Source organism: Ranitomeya variabilis, chromosome 1 (genome assembly GCF_051348905.1).
Source record: "Ranitomeya variabilis isolate aRanVar5 chromosome 1, aRanVar5.hap1, whole genome shotgun sequence".
NCBI lineage: Eukaryota > Metazoa > Chordata > Amphibia > Anura > Dendrobatidae > Ranitomeya > Ranitomeya variabilis.
In genome coordinates, this window is record NC_135232.1 from 827,462,627 (window position 1) to 827,480,402 (window position 17,776).

General features: G+C 39.7%; 1 protein-coding gene across 1 annotated transcript in view; it reads left to right on the plus strand.

Moving 5' to 3' along the window:
* The window catches only part of LOC143786150 (rod cGMP-specific 3',5'-cyclic phosphodiesterase subunit beta-like), a 90,315-nt gene that overhangs the window by 30,580 nt on the left and 41,959 nt on the right, over positions 1-17,776 (plus strand). Inside the window, exons 5-6 of the mRNA XM_077275444.1 lie at positions 4,818-4,892; positions 5,151-5,215. Of these exons, the coding sequence (XP_077131559.1) occupies positions 4,818-4,892; positions 5,151-5,215 (140 nt within the window). The remainder of the gene's footprint in view (positions 1-4,817; positions 4,893-5,150; positions 5,216-17,776) is intronic.

Consider the following 17,776-nt stretch of genomic DNA (forward strand, 5'->3'; position numbering starts at 1 on the left):
CAGACAAAATGAATTTAGGCTGTACAGTACCAATGGTGACAGACTTAGCGAACCTGTTTGTGCGCTTAGAGCATTCTGAGATAACATGAGCAGAATCACCACAGTAGAAGCACAACCCATTCTGACGTCTGTGATTTTGCCGTTCAATTCTGGTCAGAATCCTGTCACATTGCATAGACTCAGGCTTCTGCTCAGAAAATACCGCCAGATGGTGCACAGGTTTGCGCTCCCGCAAACGCCGATCAATCTGAATAGCCAAAGACATTGACTCATTCAGACCCGCAGGCGTGGGGAACCCCACCATAACATCCTTAAGGGTCTCAGAAAGACCCTTTCTGAAAATCGCTGCCAGGGCACACTCATTCCATTGAGTGAGCACAGACCATTTCCTGAATTTCTGACAGTAAATCTCTGCTTCATCCTGACCCTGAGAGAGAGCCAGCAAAACCTTTTCAGCCTGGTCTACTAAATTAGGTTCCTCATAAAGCAGTCCAAGCGCCAGGAAAAACGCATCCACATTTAGCAATGCAGGATCTCCTGGCGCCAGGGAGAATGCCCAATCTTGAGGGTCACCACGTAACAAAGAAATAATAATTTTAACTTGCTGAACTGGGTCACCAGAGGAACGAGGTCTCAGGGAAAGGAATAACTTGCAATTATTTTTGAAATTCAAAAACCTAGATCTATCTCCAGAGAACAACTCAGGAATCGGTATTTTAGGCTCTGACATAGGACTGTGAACAAAATAATCCTGGATACTTTGTACCCTTGCAGCGAGATGATCCACACTAGAGGACAGACTCTGAATGTCCATGTCTGCAGCTGAATTCTGAACCACCCAGAGATTAAGGGGAGGAGAGAGACTGGACACAATGCAGAGGAAAAAAAAATGAACTCAAGGCTTCTCTTATCCCTCTTTTGCAATGCATTAACACTTCTGGCCAGCTGTACTGTTATGATCCTGGTGGTAAGGATAACTGATCTGACCTGATAAGTAACCAGAATATCGGACTAGCTCTGGGGATGTGGGAACTATACTGACCGCAACCCTGATCTTATCCACACACACTAAAGGCAGCCGTGGAGCGTTTCCTAAAAACCTAGACGCCTCTTCACATTAAATCAACCAAGGCTGATCCCTGTTATTTCATTGTGTATCTCAATATACTCAAATCAACACATAAAGTCAAATGATTGCCATTCAAACCACGCAACCAGACTTAGCCACAATGTTAAATGTATAGAAAAATAGTTTATTAGTAATTACAATAATAAATCAAGATGATTTTAAACAAAGAAAAAAAAAAAAACTCCAAATGTTAATGGAGCGGAGAAATCCACATAACATAAATCGACACAGCAAATAGAAGGATAAAATTGGTAATATCGCTGCCCATACCAAGACTATGGCCTCACATAGAATTTAATCATAGTGCATAAGGCTCAATAGATATCTATAATATAGTGGAGCTTAATAGATTAATCACTGCTAAAAAGCATATATTATAACGCTCACTACCTTTGTGCAATCATGCTGATACCAATTTGTAATAAATTATATAAAGTGCAAAGGGCAGACGTAAACCAAATAATTCACTCACATGCGGTCTGATGTCTGTGTCTCCGTTCCTGTACCCCGACGCGCGTTTCGTAACACTTCCTCAGGGGGCGTGTCGGGGTAGAGGGACGCCGGACCTTTAAATCATACCTGGACCAATCAGAGACAAGTATAGGACGCCGAGAAAACAACGTGGTTCCGGAAATACTAAGGGCGCTGATGCCGTCAGACGCGCACCGGAAATGACTTCACCAGTTCCGGACCGTGGACCGCAAGCAGGCAGGCGCTCAGTGATGAGCGCAATGCGTGCCAGCTAAATCCCAAATGCCGGAATAGGTGAAGTCTGTGCGCAATCAGATCATCCAGCAGCGCACATTTCCGGATTACCAGGCATATAAAATCTTAAGAAAAACATAAATATTAGTGACAATACCTAAAAAAACATATAAAAATTGGACAATGCATAATGTATATCTCATAAAAAATTACCTTAACGATACTCAGTGAATAGTTAATATTAATTAAAATTAACAATGTATAGAACTCTGATGTATAAATATTGCATAAAAAAGTGACCTAGTGACAGATATAGTGATTAATTGTGATAATTTATTACATAATTTTCATATATTGTGAATAACTTCATAAATTTAAAGTGACAGGTGCCGCATAAATAATATATTTCATTCTTTCAATATCTTCAATAGCAGTATCTTAAGCCGTCCCATACTAATCCTGGATGGAAAAAGGATGACACATAAAGTCCAAATACCATAACAGATGGAATCTATAATGATGATGAAAAGAAAAATAATTAAAATCCATAAAACATCCCAATACCCCTAAAAAACACTAGTATACCCAAAGACCGAACTACTGCAAGAAAGCCGAAAAACCAAAATTTTCATTAAGCCCTATAGGGGCTACACTGCCTAATCTGTAAATCCATTTACTTTCCAGTCTAGCGAGACTTTTCGCTATGTTACCCCCTCTTGCCCCCATTTGGACAATATCAATACCCTTGATTTTCAAATGTCTGGACTCACTATTATGATGTTCAAAAAAATGTCTCGGTATAGTTTTTAATTGAGACGGGTCCTCAATATTTTTACTTTTCTCAATGTCCCTGACATGTTCCCTTGTGCGAATACGTAGTTCTCTAGTGGTCAATCCTATATAAATTTTGCCACACGGGCACTCAGCACAATAAACCACGCCCTTGGTGGCACATGAGATAAAATGCCTGATGGAGTATGTTCTATTACCTCTGGCATTCGTAAAGGTTTTACTTTTGACCACATTGTCACACGCCTTGCAATGCCCGCATGGATAGAAACCTACAGTATCCAGCCAAGTTTCTTTTTTCTTGGGTTCATAATGACTATGAACCAACATGTCTTTTAAATTTTTGGCTCTCCTGGCCGTAATTTGGGGAGACGGGGGCAAACATTTTTTCAGGATCGGATCCGTTAATAGAATTTGCCAATGTTTACGAATTATTTGGCAAAATTCCGGCCATTTGTTGTTGTATGTGGCGATTAAACGTGGACAGAAATCTTCTTCACGACTATCCCTGTTGTTTAAATTATTTTTATACAACAATTCATTTCTTAATTTGTATTTCGCATTATGGTATCCCTTTTTGATGTTAGTATGACTATATCCTCTATTTTTAAAACGCATGCTCAATTCCCTTGCCTGTCTTTCAAAGGAAAGATCATCCGAGCATATGCGTTTAATCCTCAGGAATTGTCCCGTGGGTATCCCTTTAATTACCGAGGATGGATGGGAAGACGTGGCATGCAGCAAAGTGTTTGTTGCTGTAGCTTTTCTAAAAACTTCAGTGGATAGATTACCATTAGCCGAAGCATTAATCTGTAGATCCAAAAATTCCTGTCTGCAGCTGAATTCTGAACCACCCAGAGATTAAGGGGAGGAGAGAGACTGGACACAATGCAGAGGAAAAAAAAATGAACTCAAGGCTTCTCTTATCCCTCTTTTGCAATGCATTAACACTTCTGGCCAGCTGTACTGTTATGATCCTGGTGGTAAGGATAACTGATCTGACCTGATAAGTAACCAGAATATCGGACTAGCTCTGGGGATGTGGGAACTATACTGACCGCAACCCTGATCTTATCCACACACACTAAAGGCAGCCGTGGAGCATTTCCTAAAAACCTAGACGCCTCTTCACAGCCTGAGAAACTAGCTACCCCTAGAGAGAAAGCAAGCCTCACTTGCCTCAGAGAAAACCCCAAAGTTTAGACAGCCCCCCACAAATAATAGCGGTGAGTGAAGGGGAAAACACAAACGTAGAAATGAAACAGGTTTTAGCAAATGAGGCCTGCTAATACTAAATAGTCAGAAGATAGCAAGGGATCTGTGCGGTCAGTACAAAAGCTATCAAAAATATCCACGCAGAGAATACAAGAACCCCCACACCGACTCACGATGTGAGGGGCGCACTCTGCACCCCAGAGCTTCCAGCAAGCAAGAAAATCACATATAAGCAAGCTGGACTGAACTCATCATATAGTGAGAAACATGTTCAAGGAAACAATGAGCAAACATGAACAAGCAAAACTTAGCTTCTCCAGGAGGAGACAGGTCACAAGGGAAGTCCAAGAGAGATCAAACCAGGACTGAATACAACGACAGCTGGCAAAAAGTAAAGGTCCAGGTGGAGTTTAATAGGAGCCAGAGTGGCAGAAAACCAGGCAGCTGGAACCCAGATACAGACCAGCCGTAACGCTAAAGGCCACCAGAGGGAGCCCAAGAACAGAACTCACACAGTACCACTCATGACCACAGGAGGGAGCCCGGAAACGGAATTCACAACAATTCATCAGCTGGCGCCTGCGCTTTAAATACATAACTTGTTTTAAAAAGTGACATGGTTTTTCCTGTATTTTTGATAACCAGCCAGGCCAAACTGACAACTGTGGGCTGCAACCCTCAGCTGTCAGCATTAGCAAGGCTGTTTATCAAGAATAGAGGGGTCCTCACGCCTTTTTTTTAATTATGTAAATAAATAATAAATTAAAAAAACACAGTTTCCACCTCATTTTTAACAACCAGTAAAGCTAAAGCAGACAGGTGAGGGCTGGTATTCTCAGGCTGGTATGGGGCCTTGGATATTGCCCCCAGCCTAAAAGTAGCAGCCCCACAAAAAACAAGCCCTCATATGGCTATGTCGACAGTAAATAAGGAAACCTAACTAAAAAAAATCTACATTTCCACTGTTTTTTTCTACTAGGAATTCTTTGACCTATGGCCTGTTCTGATGGGAGAAGTTCCTCCTTATTCTGGACAACGTACACCAGATGGAAGGGTAAGTTAGCAGTAAGTTAACAATAAGTTAATGTGTGTGGGTTAAGACCAGATGGAGTGAATGTGATGAAAAACCATCCCAGCCACTCCAGCTGGCCATATGTGAAACGTCCAAATGTGGCGTAAGCAATATACCATGCCTTATAGAGTTATGCAATTAAGTAATTCACCTTTGCTGTAAATATAAAATTCTGCTTTATCCATACCAAACAAATCTATTTATTTTAGTTAAACAACATTTGTATTTGTGTATTTTTAGGAAATTGTATTCTACAAAGTTATTGACTACATACTGCATGGAAAAGAAGACATAAAAGTTATTCCGTAAGTCTATTTAGAGCGTATATTTAGAATCTAAAGTATATAGAAAGTAATTACTCCCTTAAAACAGGTAGTGTGAATCATAAGCTTTTACAGCAACTCAGCAGAAAGACTATTTGTTGTCAGTCCACTACCTTTAAGGGATTTTTACAGCGTTTTTAAAAAGTTGTTCATTTCAAACCTTTTTGCTTGCTTTTTTTGGCGGGTGGGGGACAACATCTACAAGGAGTTTGTATGTTCTCCCCGTGTTTGCATGAGTTTCCTCCTGGTACTCTAGTTTCCTCCAAAGACACACTGATAGGGAATTTTGATTGTGAACCCCAATGGGGACAGTGATGATGATGCCTGTAAAGCGCTGTGAAATTGATGGCCCAATATAAGCAAATACAATAAATACATACATTTGAAACCAGAAGTTTACATACACTATATAAAGAGACATATATGCATGTTTTTCTCAATATCTGCGATGCTCCTCCTAGGAATCTGAAAATATAAGAATGTCATCAAGATAAACAACAAAAAATGATCCAAGAAATCTCGAAAAAGATAATTAATGAAATGCTGAAAGGTGGCAGGGGCTTTGCTAAAGCGGAAAGGCATAACCAGATATTCAAAATGTCCATATCTAATTCTAAAGGTAGTTTTCCACTCATCTCCCAGGTGGAATCATATGAGATTATAAGCCCTACTTAGATCGAGTTTGGTAAAAATTCTGGCAGATGGAAGTCTCTCCAGCAACTCAGGAATTAAGGGGAGTGAGTAGCGATTTTTAATGGTAATTTTATTTATTTCCCTATAATCAATATATGGCCGGAGAGCTGAGTCCTTCTTTTATACAAAAAACAAGGGTGCTCCAGCTGGCAAAGAAAAAGTTTGAATAAAGCCTTTCGCAAAATTTTTGTCTAGGTATTCCTTTAGTCCTTTTGTAAATTCAGCCAAGCAGGATGGACGCTCCATGAAGTAATTCAATGGGACAGTCGTAAGAGTGATGAGGAGGCAGTTGATCAGCTTTCTTCTTACTGCAGACTTCACTGAACTGCTGGTACTGAGGTGGTAGCTTATCAAAATTCTGATGAGAAATCTCAGAAACTTGAATTGGTTTGGAAGCAGATAAATTATGATGGCAATTGTTCTTACAATACTCAGAGGGAAAGGAAATGGTCTTTGATGCCCAATTGATAGATGGGTTATAGCTTGAAAATCAAGGAATTCCTAAAATAACTGGAAATTTTGGAGATGAAAAAAGATAAAATCTAACTGCTTCATGATGATTCGGTTCAACACAGATTTCCAAATCAATTCTCATGAATAACAGGTCCAGATGATAAAGGTGATCTATCCATAGTTTCCATATCAATTGACATGGATTTAGTCCTATTTGCAATGTTATTATCAAGTGTGAATTGGACTTACGTCCATGAAATTTCCTCCTGCTTCAGAATCTAAAATCTCAGAGCTTTGTATTTTTTGTCTCCCAATTATGACCTGTATGGGAACGACAAAATGAGACAATGGTGATTGCTCTTTGCCTTTATTCTGCATTACAGATGAGATTGTCTGCATAACAGGATATGTCTGTTCAAAAAGGTCTAAATTGCTTTTACTCTTGTCATTGGTGAAAGCTATGGTCTTTTTATTACGACAGTTGATGGCAAAATGTCCAGATCTCCAGCAATAGAGACATATATTCTCTGTACGTCGTGTCACGATTTCCACTCTATTTCTGTCTTTCTGTTACTTTGTGTTGGGGCTGTCAATCTGTGCTGGTCTGTGCTGCAATCAACTGTGTTCATTTTCCTTAATCAGGCTTCTACTTAAGCATGTTAGTTCTTTCCCCCAGTGTCAATCGTACACTTGCTGTTGCATGTAGAACATTGATCCCTCTGCGCTCTGTGCCTGACCCAGCTTGACTTGATTCTCTTCACGGACTCTGACCCTTTGCTTGTGACCTGACTTTGCTTGTGCCTGCTCCCTGTATCTGTTTCGTCTCTCTGGCTCTTCTGACCTCGGCTCGTGTATTGGATTTTGTTTCTGACTTCCCTTTGTCGTACTGTGCCATATCCTGGTCTTGACCTCGGATTGTTTGACCTCCCTTTACTTACAGTAAGTAGTATTTATATATTTACTGCCGTGACTTGTGTCACACGTCGCCTCTCCTTCTCTACTGCAGAGAGAGAGAGGTTTATGGATTACATTAATTTGCATAGGCACACTTTCCATTTCCTGTTGGTTTTTTTATGAGGATTGGGTAAAGTAGTAGTTAGGACGGAGTGTTTCCAAAAACTCACAGTCTTTCCTTTCTTTGTTCCGTGAGTCCCTTATCAATTAGAATGCATAGTTGAATAAAGTCCTCTAAATTATCAGGTGTCTTGAATAATAGCTCTGATATTCCTCAGTGAAATTTACTCCTCTGGGCAGCTAAATTCCATGTGCTGTCTGCCACCCAGCTGTGGAATTCAGTGGTATATTCAGCTACAGAACGCCGCCTTTGACATAGGTTCTACAATTTGGTTTCAGCTGTAGCACAACAATTTGGGTAATCAAACACTTGATCCATAGCAGCGATGAAGGAAACTAAGTCATTTAGGAGGTCAGAGTTATTTACAACATAAGGTGAGGCCCATGCAAGAGCCTCATTAGTCATGAGATTATTAATGAAAAGAACCTTTTTTTCTATCACTGGTAAATGGAGAAGTTTGCATCTAGAAATAGATACAGCACTGATTTAGGAATCCAAGGTAATGATAATGATCCCCACTGAATTTTGCGTGCAGCAGCATGCGTGTGTTTGATTCCTTACCAGAGTTGTGCAAATCGAGAAACTGCTTCTGCAACTCAATAATTTCCTTTTGCTAACCCAACACTTGTGTTTGCAATTTAGAAAATTTTTCTTGGTATGTGGCACAAACATTCTGAAGTTCAGCAACTTATTGCCTCAGTTGGCCTGCAACAGACTCCATTTTCCTTGCGACATTATTTTGTTATGGACTGACCTGGTTTGGAGCAGTGGTACTGCAACCACTAGGGGCAGCAATGACTGGTAGTGCAGTCATGGATAGCCAGAAGTCGATACATAGGAACAGCAATGTAGTTTGAAGGATAAACAGAAACTGTAGTCAGGGAAACCAGAAGTCAGTACCCAGGAACAGCAATATAGTATCTTGACGATAAGCATCAGGTTAAAGGAAGCTTGACTAGAGGTTGGTAACTCAATAATCTCACAAGGAAGGGAGTTCTAGTCCAGGTTTAAATAGGGTGTTCAATCAGGATTGAGCCAATCAGAAACACATGGTGGTGACCAACAGGAACTCAGGGTGGAGACCATCAGAAACAACATAGGTACAAGTATTTGTGTTGGCACAGAACTGTCCAGTGAGCTGAATAGCTCAGAGGGAAGAGCTGCCGTCTGGTGTACAGGAGCTGCTGGGTTCAAATCCTGACAGTCCCATCTATGGCATATCTGGAACCGTCCACAAAAAATTCAAAGTTTGGATAATGCAAAGAGATTTGTCACGTTTGCCAATCCAGCTGTCTCTTGTTCCATTAACCAGAGACAATCATGTTCCACTTCTTCCTCTGCCTCCATTCCCTCATCACCCTCCTTTGGAAGAAGAGTGGCTGGTTTGACAGTAGTACACTTTTTGAAATAAAGTGAAGGGGGAGAAGCAATGCACACTGAAGTCTGAGATGTTTGGCCATGGATAGGTGTTTGGGCTGAACTTGGGACAGAACTCTATGTATGTGGCATATGAATGACAGTTGGAAAGTCAAGAACAATGGAGGATGCCCTGTGAACTATTATGTTAACAGCAGCAATAGCTCTGATGCATGAAGTAGCAACCTCATGCTACTGGGTCCAGTGTGCTGAATATTATGCAATAGGGCATTGTCGGGAACCATAGGTTTGGGTTGAAACCGCTGATGCAAAGCCTTGGAACTCAGCACAATAAAGGTTAAAAGGAATCTCATATTTGGGGATACCCAGTGCTGGTGCATACATCATGGCATGTTTATTGACGTAAAAGCTGTCAAGAGCATCTTTGGATAAATGAAAGGGTAACCTAACTGAATCGTAGAGAGGCTGCATGTGTGAAGCAGCATTAGGGATCCATTCTCTACAATAGGAGACTAGGCCCAGAAAGGTACGGAGCTCACTGACAGATGTGAGGACAGAAATGGATTGTATGGCCTGAATGCGATCAGGAGTGAAGTGCCCGGTAGGTCCATGCAGGCGGTGACCCAAAATAACAACCTTTGGTTTACAAAGTTTATTATTGGAGGCCTTACAGCCATGTTGTGCTAGAAACTGCAGGAGACTTATGGAAACAGTCCTACAGCTCTCAGCATCTAGTGCACATGTCAACAAATCATTCACATACTATAGCAGCACAACTGAGGACTGTGTGGAGATCGAGGTCTGGAGGACTGACTGCAGTGCTGTTGTGTATTGTGTCGGTGAATTCTGTTCACCTTGTGGTAACACTGTCCAAGCATATTGTTTTCCCTGAAAAGTAAAAGCAAAAAACATACAGACAATCTGGGTGCAATGGTAGAGAGAAAAAAGCATTAGCAAGGTCAATGATAGTGTACATTTGAGTTTTTGCTGGGATTTGTGCCAAAAGGGTGTGGGGGTTCATTATGATGGGAGTGATTGACTCAGCAGCTTTGCTCGCTTTTCTAAAATCACGGACCATTCTGGCTTGGGGCGGTCTTTTTCTTGACTGGATAAAGGGGCATGTTACAGGGAGATGTAATAGTGATCAGAGCTATAGCCTGAAGTATCTGAGTGATATAGACCCGTATGGCATCCTCCTGCGCTGGAGATAGAGATACTGAGGGAGGCTTGGTGGTTTGACTCCATCTCTCAGTTCCACTCTAGAGGGGGCCACTGGAAGCCTGCCAATGTCTACTTTTCCCTTAGCCCGTAGATTGGTACTTTTGTCAGTTCCTCTACATTGTAGAAATGCTGAAGTCAGTGTCCTTTGATAAAGACGTATGGGTGAACCCCAGGCCAAATGGTTTTGGAAGCATTGAAAATAATCTGTCGGCAAACATAACCTGTTTGAAGTAGTATAATGAAACATTTAATTTTTCCTGAAAATTTAGAAGTAGATTTTCAGAAGATTATACTAGTAGTAAACAAGTGATTACAATCTTCATAAAAAGGATCAAAGTCGAACTTTACAAGAAAGCTTTGGTAAATGCAGCTTTTGTTAACGATCAGCTAGTGCATTTGTTTTCTATAGGTCACCTTACTGAACATCATTGGTATGTTAATTTTATGGGATTTTTCCCTACATGAAATCAGATAGTCAATTATCTTTTCCAATCATTAGTACTGTTGTTTATTTGTTTTATTCTTGTGAAATTTCTAAATGTGTTTTTCTTTGTAAATTAAATGCTGCATTTTCGATAGTTATTCGTGCGTAAAAATAACTGATATCATTTTCATGGATAGCACTCGTACCTAATAATCTATATGGCTGCAGTGTGCACATATCTGACTCTTTTCCGAGTGGTTCAAAGAAAATATCGGAGACATGTCCAAGACATACGAGTGAGGTTTGATTTTCACGGACTGTCAAAAAGGACGAGGTGGAGAAAATGTTTTTTTCTCTCCACGTATAAAAAAAATAAATAGATGACACTTGGACCACTCTTTGATCAAATTCTGATTAATCAGTCCGTTTTTCTCGTACGTGGAAAATACTGATGTCTGAATGAGGCCTTGGTCAGATGTTTCTATGGTTACTGAAGTACAATTATAAGCATTTCATAAGATTTAAAACTTTTATCAGTGCTTGCAGTTTTGCAAAACTTCAGTGTTTTTTTTGTTTATAGAACCGCTTTTTGAGGATGTACAAACAAAAAGAAACACAGAAGTTGTGATAAGCCCCAATCACTGATTAGACATGAATGTGTTGCAGTCAGGTTTTGGCCCAGAAGTTGATATCCATCATGTCAGAGCGAATTGCAGAAGTCTTGAAAAAACACTGTAAATATTCAGTTATTACATGAACTTGATGCACTTGTCAGCAAAACTTTAAAACTTATGACATACTTATAATTGTACTTTAGTAAGCATTTAAACATCCAACTAAAAGGTCTAAAAACACTGAGGTAGCAAACTGTGAAATGCTAAATTTGTGTTATTCTCAAAACCTTTAGCTACAAAAGCATGGGGTTTTTTTTAGCATTTTTTAAGCTTTATGGAGAAACCTATGGGAAGAAATTACAAAAAATTCCATATCTACAGTGCTGGTCAGTGGTCACCATTATTGACATCCCCTCATTTTTTTGAATAGACTATACAATATTTTCAGAAATAAATGATGATGTTCCATAGTTATGTCATGATAATTTTATAATTATTGCTCCAAAGTAATACAACAATAAAACATTAGTTTTCAATTTAGGTGTTGCAATTTCAAAGAAGAAACAGAATAAACAGCATGTGCTGCAATAAAGACACCCCTAAATAATACTTGGTGGCACACCCTTTGGCACTGATGACAGCCTCCAAATGTTTCTTGTTTCTTGCAGCCATCTATAAGCTTCTTGCCCTCCTCAGCTGGTATTTTCTCCCACTCTTCCTTTGCCATTTGTTCAAGCTCTTGAATGATTGCAGGGTTCTTTTTCCCAATGCAGATTTCAGCTCACCCCAAAGATTTTCAATGGGATTGAGGTCAGATCTAATTGCTGGCCATTTAAAAACAGTCCATTTTTTCTTTTTCAACTATTTCTGTGTACTCTTGGATGTTTGCTTTAGGTCATTGACTTGCTGGAGGATTCATGATCTTCAACTCAAACCAAGTTTTCTTACACTGGGTAGGACATTTCACTCAAAAATCTCTTGATAATTCTCTGATTTCATGATTCCTGTGATACAGTCAAGGTACCAGGTGCAGCAAAGCATCCACACAGTATTATGTATCCTCCACCAAGCTTAACTGTAGGTAGGGTGTTCTTTTCCTTATAAGCTTCATTACACATCTGTAAACAAAGTGTTGCTTTGCTTTGCCAAAAGCTCTATTTTTGTTTCATCTGTCCACAGAACATTTTACCAGAAGGATTATGGTTTGTCAAGGAACTCTTTAGCAAAGATCAGTTGTTCCTTTTTATGTATTTTCTTCAGAAATGGTTTCTTCCTTGGCTTTTGCCCATAAATCTCTGTTTGATTTAGTGTGCATACGGTACTTGATGAAACCTTGACTGTTCCAGGTTGACTTTCAGGTCTTTGGATGCTCAACATGGTGTTTATTCCACCATTCACATTAACCTTTGAAGACATCTCTTGTCAATTTTCCTCTTTCCCCCATGTCCAGGGAAATTCTTGATGGGTCTATACTTGGTAAACTTCTTAATAACATTGCGCACTGTTGAAACTGAGATACCAAGGTCTTTGGAGAGAGTCTTATTACCTTTGGAAGTCTTGTGCTGTGTGTGATGTCCTCTTGCAGATCCTTTGTCTTCACCATTGTGACAAAGTAACAGGGCCTACCATGTGGCTTTTTAAAACACTGAAGTTATCATTCATTGGCTTAGGCTGTGTACACACGTTGCGGATTTGATTGCGGATCCGCAGTGTTTTTTACCATGTGGGATGGCATCAAATCCGCAGTGTAGTGCACAACCAATGTAAGTCTATGGGAACCGCAGACTTGATGTGCACATGCTGCGGATAAATCTGCACCGAAACACAGCTTATTTTTTCGCAGCATGTGTGCGTGTATAGTGTGTGTGGGTGGGGTCTGGGGGCTGTCTGACGGTCTGCGGGCTGTCCAACACTGTCCGGGGGTGTGCAATGCTGTCCGGGTGTGTGTGGGGCTGTCTGGGTGTGTGCGGAGCTGTGCGGCGCTGTCCAGGGCTTTGTGGGGCTGTGTGGCGCTGTCCGGGGGTCTTCGGGGCTGTGCGCGGGGGTCTATGGGTGTGTGTGTGTGTGCAGGCAACGTCCGATGGCACTACATGTCCCATCGGGCTATGCCTGCTACAGTGACAGTGATTGACACATTAGCCAATGATGGGACAGTAGTAGTCCCATCATCCTGCTAATGTGTTGAATGTAGAAAAAAAGCAAAAATGCACATACAGTACATACAACATACTGTACACACAGTACATACAACATATAACATACAGTACATACAACATACAGTACATACAATATACAACATACAACATATATCATACAGTACATACAACATACATACAGTACATACAACGTACAACATATAACATACATAACATACAACATACAGTACATACAACATACAACATACAGTACATACAACATACAACATATAACATACAGTACATACAACATACAATATACAGTACACACAACATACAAACTATAACATATAACATACAACATACAGTACATACAACATACAGTACATACAGTACATATACACAACATTACAGTACATACAGTACATAAAACATAGAGTACATACTCACCAATCACTTTGATCCCGAAGTCACTGATCACCTGTAAAAAATATTAAAATAATAAACAAACAATATACTCCCTGATCCGCAGTTATCCAATTAATAGGAGTGTCCCACCATGATCTCCCGTGGAGAGCTGCCACATCAGCTGATGAGACTGCTCTCCAGGGGCTCTGACAATACAATGACGGAAGGTATCCTTCCACATTGTATCTCTCTGCTGCTGTGAAAAAATTCCTACTCTCACTTGTGGCAGTGCTGTGTGGGAAAATTCCCATGCAGCTTTGCCATAAAGTGAGATCAATGAACTCAGGTAACCTCAGTGATGCACTGCAGGAGCCAATGACTCCTGTCAGTGTGTCACTGGAGGCCCTATAAAGCAGTGACATCACCTGATGTCACTGTTCTATTGGGGAGATAGACGTGGGACACTCGTTATTAATTGGGTTACGGCGGAAAGGGAGTATATGGATGGTTTATTATTTTTAATTTTTTGCAGGTGATTGAGGGCGTCGCAGGAATTAGGCGTGCTTGTAAGTATGGTGAAATTAAGAATATTAAAATACTTTTTTCTGGCTGTGTCTTTATTTTTTTAACTCTTTCACTACTATAGGATTAGTAATGGATAGGCGTCTTATTGATAGATATGCGAATAGATAGATCTATGTATCTATAGAGCTATCTATATGTAGATCTATCTATCTATAGATAGATAGATAGAAGGAATGGGATAGATAGATATATAGATATATAGATAGATAGATAGATAGATATGGGATATGGGATATTTAGAAGGAATGAGATAGATATATCTATTCATATATCTATCTATAGATATATCTATGGATAGATGTAGATAGATATATGGATATATCTATCTATCTATCTATATACATCTCATTCCTTCTATCTATCCTCTATCTATCTATCTATCTATCTATCTATCTATCTATCTATCTATCTATCTATCCCATTCCTTCTATCTATCTATCTATCTATAGACAGAAGGAATGAGATAAATAGAGAGATATATAGATAGATGATAGATATAACAGAAAGAAGGAATGAGATGGATAGATGATAGATAGAATAGATAGAAGGAATGAGATAGATAGGTAGATGATAGAATAGATAGATACATAGAAGGAATGAGATAAATAGATAGATGATAGATAGATCTATAGATAGATAATATCTATCGATCTATGTATATATCTATCTGTAGATCTATCTATCCATCTCATTCCTTCTATCTACAGATCGATCTATCTATCTATCTATCTTTATATCAATCTATCTATTATCTATCTATGACTATGGGTTTAATAATGGAAAGACGTCTTATACAAGCCTATCCATTACTAACTGCTGGGCTTGATATTACCTGAAAATACAAAGGTGACATCAACCCCACAAATATGAACCCCACTTGTCTCTGCCACAGGGCAAGTGTGAAGATCTGGGCCAAGCAGCAGAATTGGTGAATCTAATAGATGTGCCTTTTCTGGGGTGGCTGCGGGCTGCTATTTTTAGGGTGGGGGCCAATATCCATGGCCCCTTACCAGCCTGAGAATACAAATCACCAGCTTTCTGCTTTAGCTTGGCTGGATGTAAAAAAAAGAAGGGTATCTCATGCCATGTTTTTTTAATTATTTATTTAAATAATTTAAAAAACAGCGTGAGGACCCCTCTATTCTTGATAATCAGCCATGATAAAGCTGACAGCTGAGGGCTGCAGTCCACAGCTGTCAGTTTTGCCATGCTGTTTATAAAAAAAAGACCTCACACAATCTTTTGTTTTACTTATTTATTTATAGCTTAGGGACCAGATAAATACGCCCATCAGCTGCTCCTGCTCTCACTGCAGGCATAGGCTAATGGTAGTAGTACTCACATCAGCCAATGCCTCTGTGGCTGGAGGTAAACTTTTTACCGTTGGTCACAGCTGCTAGCACTCTAACCACCAGGGTTTCTCACGCTGTCATGTGGATGACAACATTGGAAACACCCAATGTTCGGGGTGCCAAAACCTGAACAGTAACAGGGACTTGCTCCCAAACAGTAGGTGTTTGGAACGGATCCCGATCATGGGTTCGATCATCACTAGCAGAGAGCATTTCTTACTTGAATCCCGATTTCACAAGGCAAATGCACTGTAAATACATCCTTAATTTTCTTAGCTTTTCTCACCAATGTCGTAGTGGGTTATGTACAGTGATTTTCACCATGCTATTTAAGGGTTGGTTCTCCATTTGCCCATGTTATCTACGTATCCATGTATTTTTTTCTCATTCATATTGCTTTGTTCTACTTTACTTCATTAGCCATTGGTATATCTGACTATTGCTTTATATACTGAATAGGTTACCCAGAGCACTGTCCCAGGCACTGGTTCAGTTTGCTTTATATAATGAATGTATAGCAGATAACATATTTTGCTATTATAATGGCATGAGTGGGAGCATTGGTGGACAAAACTAGATTCCTAAAAATACTAGATGACTGTACAAGTATGTTGTGCAAACAGGTCAGACAAAAGGAAGCACCACAGCTGCACATGGTGTCACACATTAAGGTAAAACAAAATAATGCACAGAACAATGAGGGTAAATGTGAAAAAATAATAGATAGTAATATTAGAGACAAAAAAAAAAACAGTCATTAACTGATGAGTAGTAACTCAAAGTTCCAGGGGGGAACCAGCACATACATAGAGTGACAATGTGAGGTAAATCAATTATAGCCTGTGCTATTGAAACTGTGGTGCCACCACCCCAACGCGCATTTTGGCAGCAGTGCCTTCTTCTGGGGGAGTCCTTTTGTCTGACCTGTTGTCTGTCTTTTCCATGCAATTTGAACTTTTAAATATACTTTGCTACTGAGCAATATTTTGTTATATATGTAATAAAGATTATGTTTTATATGGTATTTGTTTTATTTGTTTTTTGTGCATGATTTCTCTATATGCTCCTAAGTATGTTGTGCAGTAAAGTGAGACCACACTACTCTGCATACTCTTTTCTCATGGAGCATTGCCCAAAAAACGCCAAACACATCTGTCTACTTAAAGGGAATCTGTCACCAGGTCAACAGTGGACAGTTTTTACTTTTATTTTATACCTCTGCTTCCCTGAGTATTTTTTTCAATATGGTTCCAAAGATATGGGCTTTTTTATTTAGTACAGATTTTCATGGTCTTTAACGAGCGGGTGTGGTTTACAGGATTCTCTAGGGGCATGTCTTTAAGTGTTCTGCATTGTTACCATGAACCACACCCCATTGGTGAAGACCATGAAACTTAAAAGTATATCAGATTTAAAAATAAACCCATCACATTCAAGAGAGCAGCAGGAACATTATAAAACCAAAAACTGATAATTTTTAACCAGCCGGCAGGTCCTATTTAAAAAGGTTCTATGTGAAAACAAGTTGTCATCTATTCACAGAATAGGTGAATAAAATTACCACTTATTCTGTAAATAGGTAATAACTTTTCAATGGGGGTCTGACAGCCAGGAACCACACTAATCAGCAGAACAGGGAACACTTATCCCCAATGATGCACTCTTCTCTCCAACTTTCAATATCTTTCAAAAGCTAGACCAAGAGGATCTGCAATCTTGGACCTAATTCTTACCAATTGGGATGAAATGGTTGAGGATGCAAAGGTGGCTGGGAATTTAGAAGGTAGCGATCATGCTATCCTCAAATTTTGGATTACAAGAGGAGGAACACCAGCAAGGACTGAGAGTTTAAGGCTGGACTTCGGACAGATTTTAATGGATTCAGAAAGAGGGTAGGAAAGGTCCAATGGCTGGATGTTCTAAATGACAGAAATCTCCAAGAAGGATGGGAGATTTTTCTAAATGAAATTCTCACCGCACAAACAACCCCGAAAAAAAGGAAGAATTGGAAGCATTTAAAGAGAGGAGGATGGATGAACACAGAACTTAATCACTTTTTAAAAAGGAAAAAATAAATGTATATCAAATGGAAAGAGGGGGGCATATCTAAAGAAGAATGTAATGCTGTTTGCAGGAAATGCAGGGAAACAGAAGAGCTAAAGCCAGTAATGAAGTAAGGCTTGCAAGGGAGACCAAAAACAGTAAA